The 24,403-nt window shown below is 48.3% G+C and overlaps 1 protein-coding gene across 1 annotated transcript in view; it reads right to left on the bottom strand.

The window, feature by feature from the left end:
• Positions 1–24,403, bottom strand: part of CCDC25 (coiled-coil domain containing 25) — a 193,863-nt gene that overhangs the window by 127,295 nt on the left and 42,165 nt on the right. The window contains exons 3-5 of the mRNA XM_086928051.1: positions 20,647–20,686; positions 19,373–19,424; positions 3,432–3,507 (exon numbers count right to left, since the gene is read on the bottom strand). Of these exons, the coding sequence (XP_086784177.1) occupies positions 3,432–3,507; positions 19,373–19,424; positions 20,647–20,686 (168 nt within the window). The remainder of the gene's footprint in view (positions 1–3,431; positions 3,508–19,372; positions 19,425–20,646; positions 20,687–24,403) is intronic.

The raw sequence follows: 24,403 nt of genomic DNA, 5'->3' as shown, positions 1-24,403 counted from the left end.
ACGTATACAAATCAGATAAGTCGATAATACAAGTCATACAAATAGACCAAGGGGTCAGGCAGGTAGTACAGAGCGGATTCATGAGAAATACAGAAATATAGATCGCTTTTACTTCTTTCTTAAAAAGTTTGTTGGAGGAGATGAGCCTGGTTTCAGGAGGGAGTGAGTTCCAGATCCTGGGTGCCATTCCTGAAAAGGAGCGTTTATAGGTTTTTTTCCTTCCGAAATCTTCGAGGCTTCAGCAGAAGATTGTTTGTGCTTCTAGTAGTTCTAGAGCCACCCGAAATTGACAGCTTTTGAGTGAGGTAGGCGGGTGATTTCATATGTACAGCCTTGTGCATCATGCAGGGGATTTTCAGATGTATCCTGGCTTCAAAATGTAGCCAGTCCAGGGATTTAAAGTCGGGGGAAATATGCGAGTGTTTTTTTGAGCCAGTGATGAGTCTCGCTGCAGCGTTAAGGGACGCCCTTAGGGATGCCGTTGTAGTTAGGGGGAGCACGTATTCTATGTGCGGGATGACTAAAGATTGTACTGCAGTTTGGAAGTCTTTGGCTGGAAGGAAGGGTTTAAGTTTTCTCATGGTATTGATTTGGAAGTTCGCTCCTTTGGTTGCCTTGCTGATGTGCTGCTGCATGTGGAGATTGGCGTCAAGTGTTATGCCTAAAGATTTTGCTGAGTCTACAATGGTAGGTTGTACATTTAGATCCGTTAAGTGCTTAAGCCATGTTTGAGCCATAGAGATTTTTGCGGGAGGTGAGATCAGGAGGAACTCAGTCTTCAGCGCATTGAGTTTGAGGTGATTCTCGGCAAGCCAGGATTGGGTGTTTCTGATCGTAGTGTTCAGAAGCATGATTTGAGGAATTGCGCGCAGGGGCGAAGGATCCGAGTATTTTAGTAATTCATCTAGGGGGAAATGATCTTCCAGAGATGGGGCGGGGTGACCTGCTTCACACATTAAAGAAGGATCTCACGAATTTAGCCAAGTGCATGGGCTCAGCGGAAATGGTATGGTCCGAGATCATTCCTAGAATGGTATGGGCTGGTGCGCGCTCCCAAAATGGCATCCGCTCTGTAATACTGCGTCTGCGGCAAGTTAATCAGAGTGTGCCTTATAATCCCTAAGCCTGTCCCCTTTAGAAATTTGGCCATCAATAGATTTCACAAGCACAGTGCAAGTGCTGTGCAGGCGAAACCTAAAAAACGCGACCATGTGTAACTGCAAAAGTTACATTTTCTTTTTTTAAAAAGCATAAGCATGCTATGCTAACACATCTTTCTTCACAGCAGCTTTAAATTCTCTTTGTTGTCCCACATCATTCTTGCCTTCCCATTACTTTTTATAGAAATGTGTTTAACTCAGCCATGTCTCGTTTTGTATTATAGCATCCATAACGAGTACGATCGCCCTCCAAAGCTATCACAAAATTCCTACAAATTAAAAACTCACAATATTCGATTTAGCTCAGAGAAAAAAAGGCAAAGCAAGTTTGGAGTATCCGAACAGAGAAAATGGAGAATTTAAACATCAGTTCATATTGAGTGGCTACGCAGCGGATTTAAAAAATGTAAAGCTATTGAGTGAAACTGGCTGCACGGGGTGTGGCATACTTTTTAATGAAAAGTATTTTCAGGGAGATTAGAAGTTATTATGTTTATTACACTACCCTTGACAAGTTTTAAAAGTTTGTTACAACCCATATTTAAATACAAATAATTTAATTGCACATTGTGTGGCAAGCACCACATGACCTGCCGAAGTTAAATCATGCAGTTCACAATAATATTGATGCAATATGATTACTCGCCATTATTTTATTTCGAAATCTACTATTGTGCATGGCAGTCACTGGTCCAAAGTAAGTACATAGAACAATTACATAGTGCCGCTAGGAGGGAGCGTTGCTAGTCGCTGAACACATTGTCGCCAGCAATAAGAGGGGTTTAACTGTGTTACAGGTGGATTTGCAGACAGCTTTGCCCTGCTGACAAACAGGACGGTTCAGTTGTACTTTTTTTTTTTTTAATTGCCTACATATCTTTTTTGTGACGTATTCATGCTGGAGGGTATGTGGAATAATCAATAGGCCCCTTCCCGGCTCATACCTTTAATTTAGGATGAGAGCAAACTTAGTATACAGGCCACTCTTGACACTCCTTGTAAGATGGCATGTTGTTGTTGTGTGTTTAACACATCCAAAAATCTGTCTTCGGCTTTGGGGCCCGCAATAAATACCATATAAAATTGGCTGCATGTGATAGGACTTGTTTTTAATACTCATATGGCACCATCTGTGATCTACATTGACACTTCTCGCTGACAGGCAAAAAGATAAAAAGTAAATAATACAATTGAATGCTTATTAGCTGGAAGGAGCCACCCAAGTGCCAAAAAATGGAAATGTACTCCCTTATAATTTTTCCCACGTTTGAAGTAAATGTATGGATTTTGAGTTTTTAAATAATTAGAGTAGTACTCTCAGGAGCTGAAAGCGCTAAAGCTTTCCGGCCAGGCTCAGAAAACACAAGGGAGAAGAGGTGTTTCGAAAAAAAAATGCAGCGCACGAAGAGGGCGGGGTGGCTAGATGAAACAAGGACATGGTAGGAGGTCAGGGGGACAGCGATTAAAGAACCACATGGAAGTGGGGGCAATGATTAATGAAAGACAAGGGATAGGGTGTGATTAAACAATACACAAGGGGGTGGGGATTGGGGAAAAAAAGATGGTGCACGAGGATGGCAGGGTTGAGAAATTGCAGACACTTGCACGCTCTATGAGTACATGTGGAAAAGTGAAAACAGCAAAGAGAAATACACACAAGATAAGGACATGATTTGCAGCCGTTGGCAGAGCACGTTCGGAAACCCAAAAAATAAGTTCTGCGGATGAAAAGGAGTACTTGGGCCACTGGACACTGATAAGAAAAACACACCAAGAACAACAGGAAATGTACAATAAATGTGTTCAAATTTATATAGCGCTTACTACTCCTGATGAGGCGTATGCTACAACAAATAGAAAGGGGGGGGAAGTAAGTGGCAAGCACACGAACAAATGAAATGAAAGAGCAGGATGTAAGCCCCTTTTAAGATTTATATTAAATTAAATAGATTTCACAAGAATAGTGCCAGCACTGTGCAGGCAAAACCTAATAACGCCTCTAGGCTAAAGCCCACTTATGCTTGCACTGGGTACTCCTACATTACAACTGTTGTCTTTCTTGAGTTTAATTCCTGCTACCCAGAAAATTACTCACCTTAGAAAGCACTGTAAACTTTCTATATGTAGACCACTCAATTTTAATGTAAAACATTATGAAACACAGGCCATAGACCGACCCCACATTTCAGATTTTGTTTAAAAAGAGAAAGCACATTAGAAACTGTCCGTAATAGGTATTTTATTCAATACGACATACACACCCAATATTACCTTGAATGCTGTTGGCTTTCACAAGCTGTGCACAGTCTATAAGCACCTCCTTGGGAATGTCATCTATCGTCTGACCCTAAAATGAATAACATGTGCAACGTTAGATGCCAGCCTAGATATTTAATGATGACAGTGCTGACTGCTAACAATGAGCAGTAAAATCTTTTCTAGTCTCTAGAATTAATTAAGCGGGGGCAGGCAAAACAATGCACAGAGCTAGGTGGATATGATGACTCGTCAGTAATATTACAAATAATTAATTCAACTTTGCACTTCCACTCGTTTATATGGCATTTCCTGATAAACTAGTATGGCCACACAATAGGCTATTAGGACAGTCCAGTACACAGGCCTTGTATAGCCAGTAATATTTCTCTTCTAGAAACGTATCTATTAGGCATTCAAAGTATAAAAGCAATTTTTAAAAATGTATCATACCTATGTTTGCAAAAAAGAAGCAGAAATAGGCAATCGTAAAATACATTTTTTTTTAAAACTGAAATGAAAGCAAAGATTAGCCCATCAGCCCTGGCACTGACATAGTCTGCTTTTTAGGCAGAAGTTCACATGGGCAGTAAGCTAAATTCCATCACTCACAGCAAACTAAGCCAATGACTTAAGTAGGCAAACATAAAGGTGGCTTAACGGCTGAAGCTGCCTCTGGGTTCGATCTAAGAGATAAAAAAAAACCGGTCCGACCGTGACCCTCATTCGTATCTTTTGAATGGTTAGAATCCAGGACTAAGGCATACTACCAATAGGTTTTTACTGCCCTTTGTAGTGCTTCTATCCTACTTTCCCAGGCTGTTTTATGTCCACAACTCCACTCCCCAAGCTACTGCATGTGTCAAATTCTCCCATTTCATAACGCTACCCTGCGTGTATTGTTCGATCTTCCCCACTTATTCAGTTTCCTCCATGCTCTAGTTTGTTACAGATTCTTGTCTCCACTAAATCTAGCATAGCATTCCCTGAAAGTTAATCACATAATATTACGCGAAGTACATTTGTGTTCTATAAAAAGAAGTACATATTTTCCTATGCAATTAACTGATGAAATGCCCATCACCAAAATCACCTACGAGAAATGTCTATGATCGAGTACAACATTTTTTGTGTAGGGCAAAAAGTTGAAGGGAAAACAAAGAACAAGGGCACAGTGAGAACGTCACCCTTTCGTTATGGAGGCTTCATGTCAGCCTCATGGATTTACTTGGTGTACATTCATGGCACCAAAGTAAGCAGGGTCTTTTGTATGATCACAAACGAAGTAAAAGTTTAAATATCCAGAAAAGAAGTTTCACATTTCACCACTTCTATTAATATCAAGGATAATTTATTAATGGTTGACCTCTCAAGGAACAAAAAGGTGAAGAAGCAGTTTAGGATAAGGCAACCAAAGAGTTTGCACCCGAAGAGTTTGCACTAGACGTCCTTTGAAAAATGTCATGGTAAAAGCACAAAGTTAAATCCAGAAACCATGATACGGCCAATTGTATTCCTTTAGCGAGCTCATTCAAATTATTTGCATCATTTAGAAAATGATCTAGGCTTTACTGCTTAGTGAGGTATTTCACATCAAATTAAGGTTTTCTTTTCAGGCCTGTTTTTCAATGCAATGATAGAAATTGTCTCCTTTTGGGTTTATAGCAGGTAGGATGCTTCAGGATGATTGGCCACTGCAGACATCTTGCTACATGAGGACATACGCTTGAAAATTACACGCTGTGGTAATCAATTACGAGGGCCACAAGCCCAGCGGGTTCATAACAAAGAGCAATGTTGCACAGAATTTGAATTCAGCACTAATACCCTATGAAAAGCTCTTAGCTCCTACTAACTCAGTATCTTAAGTTCGAGTACCATCAGGGTTATTCTAACAATCTACTGGATTTAAGCTTCTTCCTGGTTTCCCTCAATGAAAAAGCCATGTCTGCACGAATCCCTATGAGTGGTGTGGGGTACATATCAATTCACGATGACCTCATTTTTCTATCCATGAGAAAGATATAAAAGGAGTTCAGAGACCACAACAACAATCATATTATTTGGTACAAGAGGACAGGTACCTATAATTAACCATGTGGAGTTTCTATTTGCTTCAAAAACTAATACAGTACTTTATTTATGGAGACTGGAAAGAATGTAAGATGTGAAAAGAAATGGAATGTACTGTAAGATCATAGTTGAGTGCAAGAATGGCAAAATGACTGGCAACTTTACAGCTTCACCTATTCCGTAACTTAACCCACAAAGAAGTAATCTTTAAATCAACTCAGTTATAGGCAACGACCTACAGAAGATAATATTTATTTCTAAAATAGACTACTAAATTTACCTTAAAAAAATGTAGATTCTTGGGGGCGTGGTTTGGCACGCAACGATGGCGGACGCACCTTAAGAGAGCACCTGGCAGTAGGCCAGTCATCCGCCTACCATCCTGCCTGCCACGCCCTTTGGAACGGCAGCTAAGCCATCTGATAATCCATGTTCAAGGCAACACAAGATGTAGACAATCTTGATGGCGTGGATCATCGAGAGAGCGGCGGAGCACTGTGTGGCCTAGTCTCGGATCATGTGCCAGCATGGTGAGCTGCGCCATTGTCGAGGATGCACCCCCGATGGGCCTGGTGAAGGCGCGCCGAAGACCCACCGGCCCTTCCACCGCCAGCCAGGACTTGCGGAGAGTTTGGTGGCTGGTCGCAGCGCCTACTGTGAACATGGACAGTGAGCGGGCTGGTGATGCCAGCGGCTACGTTGCGGCGGCCCGCCTGGCTTGTGGCCCCCACCGTCACCATTGATCACCTCCTCCTGTGGGGCTTAAATATCGGAGAGTGAGGCATCTCAGTTAGGCCCTTGGATACCAGCTGTGAAACAGTGGACACATATTGATCCTAGAGGCTGTATCTGGTGGTGGAGGGGGTCACAACAGTGGGTCTGATTGTTCCAGTGAGAGGCCCCCTCCCCACTTCGGGGTGGTGCCCCTTGCTGCAGAAGCTGCCATGCTAGGTCTTGGTGCGGTTTGCAGCTGGGGCCGACTTAGCCTGCTGAGACCTTATCACAGAGACAGAAACAAGAGAATTGGGGGTTGAGGTCTCAGTGGTAACCCTGCACCCGAGAATGTCACCACCTTAATGGCGACAATCAGGGAACTGGCCATACGAGTGGAAGATGCAAAGGGCTGTGCGCGAAGGGAGGGATGCAAGGGTACCTCCATGGAACAATTTCTGTCGTAGTGGTTGAAATCAGTAGGTCCAACAGAGAGCTTGTTGTCTTGTTTTGTGGTTGAATGAGCCCACCGGGCCCAACAGAAGAAGCCCCGACCTTAGTGCGTGGCCTAGGCCTATCATCTCAAAACTCCTCAACTACCTTGATGCTGTTCCATATGTCCAGGCCTGCGGAAGTCATCCAGAGCTTGTCTGCAAAGCTCTGGGTGACTTCCGCAGGGCCCGACAGCAAACCCCCCTGAGGGTCCAGCTCCACCGGCACCGAAGTCACAGCCCTAGCTGCTTGACGCAATCTATGTAGTATAGGGAACAATACCCCACAAATGATCATATCAGTGCCGACCTGATCCAAAGATTTCTTAGGGATATACCGCCACATACCCTCTCAAGCTATACTCCCCGCCCTGGTCCTCTACCCCCGCTCGCAATCACACCCACCGCCCCCGTCGCGCCCGCAACTCCCTTTCGAACCATGACTTATACACCCTCCTTCGCTCATTTGGCCCTGGCCCTTTAAAAACACACAACGCTACACACCTCCCCATTCTCACAATCCTCACAAATCCCCTTAGGCCCCCCACTCTAAGCAACAAAAGTTCCGTCCCCAATAAGCTCAGAAAAGTCCCCCTCTCTCTAGAACACTCGATCACCCCTCTTTCCCCCAGACTCAAATGCATCCTACTCAACTGTAGATCGGCCCGAGACACTCCTCTGACATCGAGGATCTCATCATAGCAATGGACCTCGACCTAGCCATCCTGACGGAAACGTGGCTAACTGAAGCTTCTACACCTATAATGGACATACTAGTCCCCCCCAACCACCACAACATTAGGCTCGATAGGACCGGCAAGTTGGGCGGTGGAATCGCATGCATTTTTAGGAGCTACCTCTCTGTTACCAAAATCACCTCCCCCTCCCTCACCTCCTGTGAACTCTTCTGCCTCGATATCACCAGCAAGGGCAAACCTGTCTGCTCTTTACACGTCTTCTACCACCCGCCTGGGGACAACCTCACCTTCACCCAACAACTTATGGACACGATCTCATCCAATGCCGGTCGACTGATCGCTCTAATTTACCTGGGTGACTTCAATCTACATTGGAACAATCAGTAAGACGCTGTGGTGAATGGTCTCAAAACTTTCCTCAATGCGCTTGACCTCACCCAAATATGCAATAGCCTAACACACGACAAAGGCTCGAGCCTCGACCTTATCGCCAAAGAAGGCTCTACCCAATTGGGGTCGATCCAACCCTGTGACTGGTCAGACCACCACATTATCACTTTCTTCATCAACGAAAAAGTTAAACCTAACACGGCTCAACCATCCAAATCCAAGTTCTGGAAAAGGGACATGAAGAATCTCAACCCTGTCTCCCTTCCTTCTCACACTTGCAGTCTCCTCCTTTCCCCTACGAGCGCCCTTGATGTCCAATCACTGACTGACCACTACCTCGACTCTATGAACTCAATAATCAACAAAGCTGCCCCCCTGCAACTGAAGAGAGTCTCCACCAAGAAGTCGAACCCTTGGTACGATGGCAGACTCAATGAAGACAGACGGGCTATGCGAATGGCAGAGCGCAGCTGGAGATCTGATCCCTCAGCACTGCACCTAAAAATGCTGAAGAACAAGAGAAATGCCTAACTTCTTCAGCCTCCAGCTGGAGCAAGCAAAGAACCGACCAAGAAAACTGTTCGAACTAGTCAAAACTCAAACTAAGATGCAACCGCTACAATCAAACAGTGCAACAAGCGATATTCCACACTGTGAAGACTTTTCTGTATTCTTCAAGCTAAAGACTGACAACATAAGAAGTGATCTCCTCAATGATGTAAGCCGATACTTCAGCCCGATCAGCATGACCACCACTCACCCTAAAAACAACGCTTCATGGACGTCATTCGACACCTACACTGAAGATGCAATTCACAAACTGCTCGGCACCTTGAAGGCCGCTAATCACTTCACAGACCCCCTACCTGCTAATGCTGTGAAAGACTTCACCCCCCTGCTCCTCCCACTCTGGACCAAAATCATTAACAGCTCCCTTCAACAAGGTCTCATCCCTGACTCCCTCAAGGAGGGGCAAGTCACACCTATACTCAAGAAACCGACAGCTGACCCGGCTGACCTGAACAACTATCGCCCTATCACCAATATCCCCACCTTGGTAAAGCTACTGCAAAAATGTGAACAAATCTAACTGACAAAACACATCGATCAGTTTGACCTCCTCAGGTCATCAATCAGGCTTCCGAGCGAAACACAGCACGGAAACGGCTATGACGCACATAATTGATGACGGCCTCCAAATCCTTGATCGCAACGATTCCTGCCTCCTCATCCATCTTGACCTCTCCTCAGCTTTTGATACTGTCAAACATGAGAACCTACTGGAGCTGCTAAATACCAGAATGGGTCTATCCGGGACTGTTCTCAAATGGTTCACTTCCTTCCTACATAACCGGTCTCAGAAGTTCAAGATCAACAACGTGCTGTCTTCACCAGTGCCTGTAACCTTAGGAGTCCCACAAGGCTCCCCCACCTTGTTCAACCTCGTCATGGAACCACTCACCACCTTGCTTCAAGCATCTAATGTACACTTCCATATGTACGCTGATGACACTCAACTTTACCTCAAGCTACAATCCCCGGAAGACATCAAGCTTCTGAACGCCACACTCAGAAACACCCAATCATGGTTGGCCGATAATCACCTCAAACTAAATGCTCTAAAAACTGAGTTCCTTCTGATCTCACCTCCCACAAAGATTGCCATCACCCAGACCTGGCTCAAACACCTAACGGCGTTTAATGTCCAACCCACCATCGTGGAATCTGCGAAATCCTTAGGCATTACACTGGACGCCAAGCTCAACATGCAGCAGCACGTTAGCAAAGCTACTAAAGGAGCTAACTTCCAAATCAACACTTTGAGGAAACTTAAACCCTTCCTCCCAGCTAAGGACTTCCAAACTGCTGTACAGGCCCTAGTTATCCCCCGCATAGACTACGGAATTGTGGCCCTTAGCGGACTCCCCATTACAACAACCGCACTCCTAAGAGCCTCCTTGAACGCTTCCGCGAGACTCATCACTGGTTCAAGGAAACATTCGCATATATCCCCGGATTTAAAATCCCTGAACTGGTTGCCCTTTGAGGCCAGAATACAGCTGTAAATAGCCGTTATGACACACTCGGCCGTTGACCACAAGTCACCCAGCCACCTCGCCCAAAAGCTGACTATATCTGGAGGCTCGAGATCCAATAGAAGCACAAAAAATCTACTCCTGAAACCTCGTAGATTCCGGAAGGAAAAAACATGCAAACGCTCCTTCTCAGGAATGGCTCCCAGGATCTGGAATGCACTCTCTCCTGAAACCAGGCTTATCTCCTCCACAGCACTTTTTAAGAAAGAGGTAAAAGCCATCCTTATGGCCAAGCTCACCTGAACTCTTCTGCTGCTGGAACAGAGATTTCTGCACCGTTGCTGCAGGACTGGTTACCTGATTGACTATTGGTATTATTTTTGTACATGACTGATATCCTATTATGCTTTTTCACTTACTACCGACTACTATATTGCTACTAATAGTTGGTTCCAATTACCCTCTTGCTGCCCCTACCTCTTGTCCCTGCGAGCTTTAAGAAAGAGGTAAATGCCATCCGTTGGGACTAAGTTCACCTGTTCACTATTGCTGCGGGATCCAAGACTCGGTACTGTTTCTGTACTATTATTTACATGTCGTTTATTGGTTTTATATATGTACTTGCTGCTATCCTATGCTACCAGGCTACCATATTGTAGCCCATAGTGAATTTATCCACCCTCCAGTTGCCCCTAGAACTATTTCTGTAAAGCGCTCTGATATCTGCAAAGATCTTGTTCACGCTATATAAAACTTTAAATAAATAAATAAGAAAAAAATCACAGTAAAGGAGCTGGTGTTGGCCTTTGCCCAGTTGCACATGCGGCGGGCCCCTGGACTCAATGGCTTCCCAAGTGAGCATTTGAAGCTCTTTATGCCACAACTGGGCAGTACCTAACTGGAGGTTATACAGGAGGAATCAGATAGGGCTATACTCCCTCAAGACTGGCAACATGTGGAGATTGTAGTATTTCTGAAACCAAACTAGATCAGACTCTAGAATACTGGCCTCGGTTCGGTTTGCAGGGGCGCTAGTGGATCCCTTCGAGGTAGATAAGGGCACCAGATGGGGATGTCCACTCTCCCTGTTACTGTTCGCCCTGGTGATAGAACCTCTAGCGGCGTGGGCACATTCAGACCCTTTGGTTAAGGGGTTTGAGTGGTCACAAGAACTGTTGGGATAGGGTTGCCTTATATGCATACAATAAATTATTCGCTTGGGACTACGAACGAATGAATGCGGGGAAATCCGTGGTGTTTCTTTTTATGGGGGAGACAGCCTTTGTCAGGACATGGGCACCTGGCTTGACCCTAGCAGCCTCCGGTTTTAAATACTTGGGTATACATTGCCCCAGACTCTGCTATGTCTTGGGCCCACAGTATTGCTCCGATTTTACCTTGAGTGAAAGACGAGAACTTCCTTCCAGTCCACCTTCAACAGCAGGGCCGGACTAGGAACAGAAACCGGCCCTGGCAAACTGCTCATGGACGGACAATCCCTGTGAAAGGACTCATATAGACATTGAACAGCGTGGGGCTCAGGGAAGAGCCCTGAGGCACCACACAACTGACGGACATACGTTTGGATACAAAATTTCCTTCAAAGACCTGGAAGGATTGTTCTCCTAGGAAGGACTGTATCCAAGCGATGGCACCATCTGTCACTCCCAGACTCCCGAGTCTGAGGATCAGTATGTCATGGTTGACGGTGTCAAATGCAGCACCCCAGATGTTTATTCTTATTATGCTGCGTCCCATTTCCTACTTATAAATGAGTGGTGGTATGCGCAATGAACGGACCCAGCATATGCAAACAAGCGTTGGACAATGGATAACGTGGCTCTCTTAGACCTTCTCTACGGCGGGAAGATAGGGAGCCATATCCCACCTGCAACTCAAACTGTGCTCCGGTTTAGGAAACGGATGATACACAGATGGGGTGGTGGACCCGACTGACTCAGATGACACCACCCTGGGGTGGGAACTTTCTGGGTCAGCAATGTCTCCAAATTAGGGAGTCTTCATTGACTTTCCACTCCAGCATGGGCAAGTATATCCCAATTCACAAAGTCGCCCATTCGTTAAATAGGTGGGTATTGCTGTGGAAATCCCTCCTATGTCAGGGGAGTCCTTGTTTCTTGGAATGAAAAGGATAGCATTGATAATAGCCGTGTCGCTATCATGTGCCAATTTAGGCACAATGTCCTATCTCCTGTGTCGGAGCCCTTCTCCCCCTTCGTTCCGGAAAGCGTGTGTACACACGCTTTCTGGAACGAAGACTTGAGGACTTGAGGAGAAGGGCTCAGTGCCAAGATACAAAGATAAGCCCGGAAGAAGCCTGTGTTGGGCGAAACGCGTAGGCTGTGGATTTTATGAATCACAATAAAAGCATTTGAAAACCACGTCATCTGTTGGAAGATTCATCACTCCCGTCATCTATTTATGTCTAATGTATGGCATCTGAAGCCAATAATATATTTGATACACGTTGCCTCTCCACATCATTAAATTAGGTGGTGGATTCAGTGTGGTAAACCATACTGACCTCAGGCCGCCCCCCACGGATCTCCGTAGCTGATCGAGTCTGCTTTGATTCTTGCCTGCCTTGGCCCGTGTCTGTTTTTCAGGTTTAGTTTCTTGCATCTTTATGTATTATCCCTCTCTGCAGGTTCGTGTCTGTTTTTAGATTAGATTCTTGCATTTCTCCTGCATGGTCTCTCTTTGCTGGCTCTTGGACTAGTTGCCATGGTACTGCTCTCTGCCCAGACGCTCCGCAGCCCTCTGTGCCCCCCCCCCCGCTGCTCCCCCGCGATCCCGTCCCCTTCCCTCCTGGTTACCCTGACCCTCGCGCATTGGCCGCCCCGCTCCCGCCTCCCAGCTGCTCCTCCCTCCCACTTTGCCTCATATGGAGACCCCGCAGCTGACGCGCGCAGCTGACGCGCCAAAAGCAAGCCCGTCTGCGCCCGTCCACGCCTGGACCGCGCCCAGCGCCAGGACCCCTGGCCCTAGACTATGCCAGCCCACCCGACTGACTTACACCGCCGCCACCCTCCACGCTCTCAACGCCGGTCGGAACCCCGCCTGCTACAGAGCCACCCCGAAACGCACCCACGGATCCTTCACCTGCCAAGCCTGCAATTTCACCTGCCTCCGAACCGGCACCGCACCTGCCAAGCCAAGCACCAGCAACAACCACCTCAAGTGCATCCTGCTCAACACCCGCTCCGTCCACAGACACGCCGTCGAACTCTGGAACCTCCTCGACACAACATCACCAGACGTCGCCTTCCTCACAGAAACCTGGATGAACGCCTCCTCTGCCCCCGACATCGCCATAGCCATCCCGGATGGCTACAAGATCACCCAGAGGGATCGCGTCAACCAAACCGGAGGAGGCATCGCCATCGTCCACAGAAACACCATCCGCATCATGACCAACGCCGAGCACCTTCACTTCCAGATACACACCGACCCCAAGACCACCCTCGGAGGCACTCATCTACAGACCCCCCGGGACCATGCACACAATTCAGCGAAGCCATCGCAGACCTCGTCAGTCCGCACGCCCTCACCTCCTCAGACTACATCCTCCTAGGGGACCTCAACTTCCACCTAGAGAACAACAAGGACTGCAACACCGCTGCCCTGCTGGACAACCTCGGACTCAAACAACTGGTGAACACCCCCACCCACTATGCCGGCCACACGCTTGACCCCATCTTCTCCTCCAGAACCACGACCCACCACCAATCGCAACAGGTTCCCCGCAGAAGCTGGAGCAAGATCACCGCCGACCAGCTCACCACCGCCCTCAGCCAGAACCCACCCACCAACACGACGGACCCCAACGAAGCAGCCCGCAACCTCACACAGTGGCTCACCAACTGCGCCGATGACCTCGCACCACTGAAGAACCCTCCCAGCAGACCCAGCAGCAGGAAAGTATTGTGGTTCACCAACGACCTCAAAAGCTCCAAGAAAACCTGCCACGCCCTCGAGAAAGCCTGGCGCCACGACCAGACAACAGAAAACATGACAGCCCTCAAGAACGCCATCCGCAAACACCACCAGCTGATCCGCACCACCAAAAGGACAACATTCAAAGAACGACTGGACAACAACACCCACAACAGCAAGGAACTCTTCAGCATCGTTAAAGAGCTCTCCAACCCCAGCACCTGCAACAACGACATCACACCCTCGCAAGACCTCTGCGACTCACTCGCCTCGTTCTTCCACCGCAAGATCGCCGACATACACAACAGCTTCAGTGCACAGATCACGCCCCCCAACACCACCCTCTGCACCTGGACCCCTGTCAGCAACGAAGACACCACCTGCTTGATGAACACCATCCACTCCGGCTCCCCAACCGACCCCTGCCCACACCATATCTTCAACAAAGCCGACTCCATCATCGCACCCCAACTCCGGAGCATCATCAACAGCTCCTTCGCATCCGCCACCTTCCCGGAGAGTTGGAAACATGCCGAGCTGAGCGCCCTCCTGAAGAAACCCACCGCGGACCCAACGGACCTCAAGAACTTCCGCCCCATCTCGCTCCTCCCTTTTCCGGCCAAAGTCATCGAGAAGACCGTCAGCAAACAACTCTCTGCCTTCCTCGAGACAAACGGATCCCTCGACCCCTCACAGTCTGGTTCCCGAGCAAACCACAGCACCGAGACCGCTCCCAACGCAGCTACCAACGACATCAGGTCCCTGCTAGACAACGGGGAAACTGCTGCCCTCATCCTCCTAGACCTCTCAGCCGCCTTCGACACCGTATGCCACCGCACCCTGATACAGCGCCTCAGCAACACTGGAATCCAAGGAGTGGCCCTGGAGTAGATCATCTCGTTCCTCGTCGGAAGAACCCAGAGAGTCCGCCTCCCCCCGTTCCGTTCCACGGCCACCGAAGTCATCTGTGGCGTTCTGTAGGGATCCCCACTCAGCCCCACCCTCTTCAACGTCTACATGAGCCCTCTCGCAGCCATCGCACGCCAACACAACCTTAACATCATCTCCTACGCCGACACCCAGCTGATCCTCTCCCTCACTAACGACCCCACCACCACCAGAGCCAGCCTCCAGGAAGAAATGAAAGACGTCGCGGAATGGATGAAGCTCAGCCGTCTGAAACTGAACTCAGACAAGACTGACGTCCTCATCCTGGGACCATCCTTTTCTGCCTGGGACGATTCCTGGTGGCCCCTTGCCCTGGGCACTGCACCCAAGCCAACGGACCATGCACGCAACCTGGGCTTTATCCTGGACTCCTCCCTCACGATGACCAAGCAAGTCAACGCCGTCTCGTCATCCTGCTTCAACACCCTGCGCATGCTCCGAAAGATCTTCCGGTGGATCCCCACCGAAACCAGGAAGACGGTCACCCAGGCCCTCGTCACCAGCCGGCTGGACTACGGGAACACCCTCTACGCTGGAACCACGGCCATACTCCAGAAAAGACTCCAGCGCATACAGAAGGCTTCTGCACGACTCATCCTGGACATCCCTTGTGACAGCCACATCTCTGCCCATCTGAAAGATCTGCACTGGCTCCCCGTCAGCAAGTGGATCACGTTCAGACTCCTCATCCACGCACACAAGGCTCTCCACGACATGGGCCCGAAATACCTCAACAGCCGCCTTATCTTATCTTATCTTAGGGGATTCTTGTATAGCGCACTGACACCGAAAGGTTTCCTGGCGCTGGCTGAGTGCCAATGAGATGAAGAGACGGGGGTCTAGCCAGTCTGTGTGAAGAGGTGAGTTTTCAGGAGTTTTCTGAAAGCCAGAAGGGAATTGGCAGATTTAAGAGGGAGAGGCAACTGGTTCCAGAAGGCGGGGGCAAGGTAGGCAAATCTGCGACCGCCGTTTTTTTTTAGTTTGGTAGCAGGGACAGCTAGCAAAAGGCGATGGGAGGAACGAAGATTGCGTACCGGACGGTAAGGAATGACCAGTGATTTGAGAAAGGCAGGGGAGGTCCCGAACACAGCTTTGAAGGTCAGGCAGCCGATCTTAAATGCAGTCCTCTGCTCCACCGGCAACCAGTGGAGTCTGTGAAGCAGTGGTCTCGCGGATTGCCACTTCGGGGTTTTATAGGCCAGCCTTGCTGCTTGATTCAGTACAATCTGGAGCCTATTAAGGAGGAATTTAGGTGGGCCGTAGTACAGGGAGTTTGAAAGGTGGGAGAGCACCAGGGCAATCAGGACTTGTATCAGGGCCTCTGGTGTCAGGAGATGGGAAACTTTCCTGATTTTTCTGAGCTGGAACATACATGAGGACACAACCGCGACAACCTGAGGCTTAAGAGAGAGCTCAGAGTCAATTATGACCCCGAGGCTCTTTGCTGACTTAGCCGGGACGGGCGGGAAGCCGAGCTCAGTTGGCCAGAACTGTGGGCCCCAGTGAGTGAGACTGTTTCCTGGAAGGATTAACTCAGTCTTCCCCGGGTTCAATTTAAGCTGGTGGGAGTTCATCCAATGTTGGATGTGTAGCATCACTGCTTGACAATCGAGGGCTGCATTGGGGGTGTTAAGCGGGAAAATGATTTGCAGATCGTCTGCATAGTTGAATACGGTGATATTCCACCTCTTCAAGGAAAAAATGAGCGGCTGAAGATAGAGATTAAAAAGCAGAGGGGACAGGGATGATCCCTGAGGCACTCCGCAGATGGATGGGACCTGTGCGGCTATGAAGGGACCAAGCCGGACCGCCTGCATTCTGCCCGACAGGAAGGATTTGAGCCAAGCAGAGGCCAGGCCTCGGATGCCGGCTTGCTCGGCACGGTGGATAAGGATGTTGTGGTCCACCGTGTCGAACGCAGCCGACAGATCCAATAAAACGAGCGCCTTTGATGTCCCTTTATCGGCATTAGCCCTAAGCGTATCCATGACTGCCAAGATCACAGCCTCGGTGGAATGGGCTGGTCTGAACCCAGCCTGATTAGGTTCGAGAAAGTTGGAACGCTCGATGAATTCAGATAGGCAGCTAGTAACATGTGCCTCCAAGAGTTTGGATAGGTAGGGCAAGAGGGAGATAGGCCGATAGTTGGCGAGATCGTCCGGGTCAGCTCCAGGCTTCTTTAGTAAGGGCACAAGGACAGCCTCCTTGAAGGAATTAGGTACTACTCCTGCCTCTAATGAGGCGTTTAATAAAGGCAAGATGCAGTCCGGCATGAACAGGCAGATGTCGCGAAAGACAGAGGGGGGACAGCAATCATTAGGAGAGCCAGATTTGACTCGAGCAACAAGTTTTGCCAGAGCGCTGGGGTCGAGGGCAGGGAAAGAAAGCAAGGAGAGCGGGTTTTCAGGGGGGAAGCTGGCATATCATCAGGAAGGACTGAAGGAATCGTATTCTTGATCTTGGCAATTTTTTCAATAAAGAAGTTATTTAAGGCATTACAAGATTCTTGCGTCGGGGTCTGAGAAGGAAGGGTCCTTGCATCAGACGTAAGCTCCCTCATGATTGAAAAGATCTCCTGAGATTTGTTATGAGCAGTGAGAATCCTTTCCGAGATGTGAAGAGCTTTTGCTGCAATAATAGCATCTTTATATTTTTTTCTTGCAGCAATGTATAGCTCTCTGTCGATGGGCAGATAATTGCGTCTCCACCTACGCTCCGTTTGGCGCAGTTCGAGTTGCTGAGCTTTCAGGGTGGAGTTGAACCACTTGTGGGACTTACTGTGCCGGGAACGGGGGAAGCTGGAGGGAGGGGCAAAGCGATCACTGGCTTTGATGATCCAGCCAGTAAGATCTTCCTCCAGAGTGTGGACAGTCACAGTTTTAGATAACGAAGGACGAGTCTCAGCCAAGAATGAGAGGAATGCCTGAGAGTCAAGAGTGCTCCATTTACGGGCAGTCCCACCGGCCATGGGAGGGACCTTAATGAAACCTCTGACTGTGATCACTGTGTCGATCAAGTAATGGTCAGACCAGATACATGGGGTGATCACAGGATAGGAGAGAGTGAGATTATGAGTCCAGATGTGGTCTAAAATATGACCCCCAGTGTGAGTGGGGGAAGTGACGTGTTGGTTCATGTTGAAGCTGATGAGGACTTCAAATAGCTCAGCCGCATGAGGGCCAGCTTCCTTGTCATTATACCAATAGTTGAAGTCGCCAAAGATGGCAACTCGAGCAGATGAAATAAGTAGGTTGGCTAGCTGTTCACTGAGGGCAGCAGGGAACGAAGGCATAGGGTAGGGAGGGCGATAAAGAATGATGATGGTAAGAGCGCCCTCTCCGGTCTCTAGCTTAATGATGAGATTGTCCACGTCAGTGAGAGTGAGAGAGGACGTGGAGGTAAATTTAAGCTCTTTACGGATGACAGCTGCCACCCCGCCACCGGCGCGGCCAAAAGGTCGGTTCGTATTGAGCAGGTAGTAGTCGGGGGGCAGAGCAGCTAAGATGTCAGGGAGAGAGTCATCATTCAACCAGGTCTCGGTAAGTATGAGAATATCAGGTCTTTCATCGGTGAGGAGGAGGAAGAGATCAATCTGATGCTTGACCAGTGAGCGTGTATTTAAGTATAGGGCTCGGATACGTGTTTCAGTCACACTGGGATCTGATAACTGTTTAGTGCAAGGGGGGGGGAAGAGGTACATACCGTGCAATACCGAGGGACGAGATAGTGTCTAATGTTCGCGGGGGTAGTACGACAGATACACAATCCAGATCCCTAAGTACATGAGGGGAATAAACACAAGGGGGAGTGGCCTCCAGCGCCTCCTTAGCGCGGACGGGCGCAGACGGGCAGGACTCTGGCACGACTCCGGCACAGGTCCGGCGCGTCCGCTGCCCGCCTCCGCTGCGCGGATGCATGACCGTCCCCTTATATGCGCGACTAGAGCGCGGGGTATTGGACACACACCCAATATGGCCGCCGCTTATCTGAACCTGGGACCAACTCCACAGCGTCTATACTCGGCTGGGAGTGGCCCAGGGCAATAAGGAAGAGGGGGAAGGAGTCAGCAGAGAGAGCTTATTAATTTAAGCTGATGGGGGGTTGTTGCAGCAAAGTTAAAAAAACGCCGATTTTTCTGTTTTAAAAATGCCTAATACAGCTAAAATGACACAGCAGCACAACCTCCCGGCTTCCGCCTCAGGAGGGACACAGATAGCACTCAATCAAACAGGCAGCAGGCTCGGGGAACCCCTTTTATGCGCGACTAGAGCGCGGGGGATTGGACACACACCCTTACACTCTACACACCCACCCGCCAGCTCCGATCCGCCAGCCTCGCCCCCGTCCCACGAATTCGCAAATCCAACGCCAGAGGAAGATCCTTCTCCTACCTGGCAGCTAAGACATGGAACTCCCTCACCACCCACCTACGGCTGACCCTGGATCATCTCTCCTTCAGGAAACAACTCAAGACCTGGCTGTTCGAGCAGTAGCGACTCCCCCCCCCTCCCAGCGCCTTGAGATCCTAGCGGGTGAGTAGCGCGCTCTACAAATTTTGTTTGATTGATTGATATTCTTCACTGAGAAGTTCCTCAGCAAAAGAATCCTGTAAAGAAAGCCACAGTGCAATAAAACTAGCAGCAGCACTTTACCTTCTGTAGTCGGAGGTAGACGTGAGCTGACGAGAGCTTGTCCACATGGAACCTGGCGGAAAGAAAGAGTTTGAAGTAAAAAGCATTAAAACTTATTTCCTTGCCTTTAAAGGAAAGCTCTTGACTCATAATAATTTTCCTCCAACACAAAACGAAACCAAATAATAAATACCACGGTAATGCACACACTTCTGCACTTTATGACCTTGCCTAAGACATACTCAGTCCAATTGGCTTGGGAGGGGGTGATAACTTATGTATTAATTATGTGTCACATTTATTAATTTTTTTCAGCAAACTATTGAAATCAACTCTGCTACAGCCTGGTTCGAAAGTCTGTGTTGGCAGATCCTCTCCACAGTTGTGGTTTCATTTAATTAACCTAGGGTGGGAGTACCAGTACATGCACAACCATCAGAGAACAGACACAGGCCTATATAACAAGTTTAGCATTGGATCTACTTAAGGACAATTCAGAACAAAACAACCATTGGCAAAGCCAATAAATCTAGCACTGGCTGTTAGCTTTTGGCTTTGCCAGTGCTGTTTGTGTTTACCAAGTGATTGGAGGGAGAGGGGCATCCTATCAACATATATAAAAAATGAGTTTGTAGGAAATGGTGGAGTTTAACAAGATGAAGGACTGTGTTCAGACAGACCCTAACAGTAAACTTGATTTCAAACTTGGCAGGCCACAAGAAGCAAGAGCCGGATAAGAGAGTAGACTATTTTCAAACTGGTTAATTTTTTGAGTTTCCCTCAACGAAGCACCTATACAATAAACCTTGATAATGTCCATAGATCTGGGTTTAATGTGCTAACGCATGTGAAGACAAGCATGATCATCAGTTCAACTGTGCCGGCTCATTAACAAGGAATCGACAGAAGGAGAGGCAGGGAGATGCGGACTAGCCTCATTCATTGGAATGCACGCACTCTGAAGGAGGCAGAAGAATACACTCAGACACGTGAGAAACACTGCTCTGGACTAAGCCAAGACCTGGCTGACAGTCTCAAACCCAAGGTTGAAAAAGGCTGGTTACAAAAAGCACCAGTCCTTGAAAGGTGTGAACCCAAAGCCCACCGTGGGGATATTGGAAGCAATATGTCGCTGTAGACAGCAGAGCAGTCAAACAAGAAAAAAAAAAAAAGAGTACAAGTCAGACTTTGTCACAACATTTCTATTCAATTATCAAGCATAAAAACTGTTTCAAAACGTTGGTAAAGAGTTTCTCCTTACAGCGCAGATTGCGCTTCTTCATTTCAATACCCACCAGATGTCTTCCGGCCAGCCATGCTTTATGAGATCTTCATCTGCAACAATAAAAAAACAGAATGAAATTAATAAACGGATCCTAATATGTCCCGTTAACCAACTAAATTGGCAATGTTACTGCAATCATTGACAGCACTTAATTGCAGGTAACATTACTAGACCTAAACAACGAAGGATGATAAGCTATTAGGAGCCATCGTTTAATGAAGTATGCATTTTGTGGATATCCCTAGTACCACTGACGTTGGCTGAATCCACCTCCAATACACTTATATTTTCTATTTGACAAATGATATAAACTTCATCATTGATCAATTACAGTACACTGTTGACTTTTGTATGCAACAGTAAATTCCTACTAAGTATGAAAGCGTTTGAATGCAAAGGATTTGTAGCTACAATAAATGAACTATAACTGTGTAATGTTGAGAGAAGGAATACACCGTTTTAGAATGCTCCGAGGCATTAGCAGCTGAACTCGATGGCAAGAGTCCACTGCAAAAGGTAAGACCTCACTCAAGAATGCCTCTTTTTTATGCCAGTTTTGGATAAGGATTGTTTTTTGGGGGGCTTGGGGAGCTTCACATGGAGATTACTTATGGGTAGTGGACACATTTTCGGTTTTAACAGGATTATCCTGCTTTGTAATGACTGAGTCAGCTGCTACGTTTCTCGAATTATGGAGGGACAAAAAGCACTGCTTCTTTCTGTAATACTGTGGTTCCCTGAGCCGCTATCAGATTCTGCTTAACATGCATGGTTTTGGCCATTTGCAACTCCAAGCATCTTAAATCGCGGTATATTTTGCACGAGATTCTATGTGCATCGATGGATAGCAAAAATGTCTGCGTTAAACTGCGCCGCGGCATTGCAATATCCCTAATGTCAGAGGGTTAAATAACATTAAGTGGTGTCATTTAATCTAGTTTTGTGGAAAAGTGTGGCTCAATGGTTAGAGCGGCAGACCCTGATGCAGAGGTCTAGCCCGGGACCAGGGTTCAATTCCCCGCCTCGGCGGGTCTTGGGCTAAAAAATTCCACGGACCTGATAATTCTCGAGTCGATGCCTATTCCAATCATGGAGTCCCACTCTGCAACTCTGGGCAATAGCGTTGTGGGGGCCGTTGTAGAAATTAAACAAGCTAAGGATGCCTGGCCTCCACCTTGGGGGTGCCCAGGAGTGGACGCCTCACAGGTAAAGCCAGGATGGGTTCCACAGCGGTATTCGTACAAGCGCCTTGAGTCCCTTGCGGGTGAGTAGTGCGCTATACAAGTATTAATTTACATTTACAGTTTTCTATCCAGCAGCGTGTCTGTGAACATAACATTAGTTAACACGGTGTACTCTTTTACTTTTTAATACCCATCACAAAACACATAAATTCCTGATGAACGATTTGTGATGTGTGCCAAAAACTAGTCAGGCAGGAATACCGACATGTCCAAATAGTAGGAAGACAATATGAACTTAATTCCAACCAGCCAGGAGATGCTGTACCATGAGTGCATCTGTACGCTGGCTCAGTGGGTAGAGCGCCGCCAGCTTCGCCAATGTGCAATCATCAGAGCGCAGTATCGGGGACCGGCAGGACTGATTCCTCCAATGATCCTTCTAGCAGGGCCGGCCCAAGGCATGGGCAAACTGTGCACCTGCACAGGGCGGCCAAATCCGAGGGGCCACCACGACGACCGACCGGTCACCGAGCCGAGGATCGGATTCGGATCTAGTATCACTGTGGCGGCCCCCTGGCAGGATTTGGCGGCCTCCGACCGGGCAATGGCTTGGCAGCAACGGCGCGCGTGAGCGCTCGAGTCTTGTTTACATCTAGTCAGTTTGGTTTCACTTAAGTGCCTAGCAGCCAGCAGTTGGGTCCCAGGGCCGTCAATCTTACCCTATGACGACGTGACGGCCCTGGGACAGCGTCCGCGCGCTGTGCGCAGTGCGCAATTTAGCCACGACGCCTGCTGCGTCAGCTCAGTATAAGTAACTAACAATACAGGCAGCAATAACATCAAAAGTAGCGCTGGTGAACTACAGACGCTACCGTTCATCTGCTTCAGTCCGCCTTGGTGTTAAATTATTAGCCAAGCCCATGCGTGCCCCGTCATCCCTCCTTGACGTTGAATCGTCAAGTGTGTGTATTTCCTCCAGAGTGGGACTGACCAATGCAGATCAGGGTCCCGACTTTTCGCCCGCCCCAGCCTTCTGCGCAATTGCAGCTTTAGATATTTGACGAGGCAAGCAGCGTTTCTCGCAGAAGTCCTATAATTAAAAGCAACAAAAGGCAGTAAGTAATTAGAAATTCTATAATGTTTGTTTCATAAAATGAACTACTGTCTTGTACATTAATGGTTAAGATGCCCGGAAAAGTGCAATCACGGTGGTGTGGTCTGGTCATAGGCCAGGGTTCATTTGCAAATTCCCTTGCAGATGATGACATGCTGCCATACAACGCTGACTACTAGGCTACCAGACCCGAGTCACAACTCCCAACTGCTAATAAATAACGTGCCTATATTTCGTACCACATTAATTCAACTAGACTGGGAAACTTAGACGAAGCACTCTTAGACGAAGGAGGATCAGTGGCAGTTATCCTCCTCGACCTGAGTGCGGCCTTCGATACCGTCAACCACCAACTTCTCATCAAAAGGCTCAAGAGAGTCGGTGTGGAAGGCTCCGCCCTATCCTGGCTCTCATCCTTTCTGGCCCAACGGACCTATCAGATCTGGGAGAACAACACCTGCTCCTCCGAAACTCCCCTCCAATGTGGCGTGCCTCAGGGCTCCTCCCTGAGCCCCACATTATTTAATATCTACATGTCCCCATTGGAGGAGGTCATCACCCCGTTCGGAGTGAGCGTCGTCAGCTACGCCGACGACACACAACTAGTTGTGTCACTATCCCACCCCAGCCAACAACCAGCAGATTTATTCAACTGCCTTACGCAGGTCCAACGCTTGATGAACAGTTCAGCCTTAAAACTGAACGGAGCGAAAACTGACGTTCTGCTCCTTGGCCAGAAAGGACTCACACTCTCCGCGAACATCTGGCCAGCATGTTTGGGTACCCCCCTGATCCAAAACAAGAAGTAAAAAGCTTGGGCGTGTGGCTCGATACCGATCTTTCGTTCACCGCGCAAGCAAAGAAAGTAGCCGGGACTTGCTTCGGGCTCTTGAAATCGTTGAGGAAAATCCTGCCCCTCTTGCCCCCCAACTCGCAAAAACTGCTAATTCAAGGCCTCATACTCTCTAGGCTTGATTATAGCAATGTGATCTACCTGGGCGCCCCCGAAGCAACGATGAACAAGCTTCAGAGAATTCAGAACGTCGCGGCCTGGATTCTCACTAATACCCCTGCCAGAGCTTCGGCCAAACCAGCACTAAAACTCCACCACTGGCTTCCTATAAGGGAGTGGGTCAAATTCAAGGCCCTGTGCCTAGCCCACAAACTGCTACAAAATCAAGGCCCCCCTATTCTCAGGAAACTCATCAAACCCTACAAATCCTCAAGATCGCTCCGTTCGGACAAGGAAAACTTCATCATCATCCCTAGATTTAAGAAAGCACGCTCAGGAGGAAGACGTTTCTCAGTTCACACCGCACGTCTCTGGAACTCACTCCCCCGCGACCTGAGACTCGAACCACATTATCTTCGCTTCAGGAAGCGGCTCAAAACCCACCTATTCCCCTAAGGAATCGTGCTTGTCCGCAACACCGATCTTCTGTTCCCCCCTCCCCTCCCTCCCCTCCCCC

The sequence above is a fragment of the Lissotriton vulgaris genome, chromosome 6 (assembly GCF_964263255.1).
Source record: "Lissotriton vulgaris chromosome 6, aLisVul1.2, whole genome shotgun sequence".
NCBI classification, from domain to species: Eukaryota; Metazoa; Chordata; class Amphibia; order Caudata; family Salamandridae; genus Lissotriton; species Lissotriton vulgaris.
Note: the sequence above shows the minus strand (reverse complement) of the source record. Positions and strands in the feature narration are given on the sequence as shown.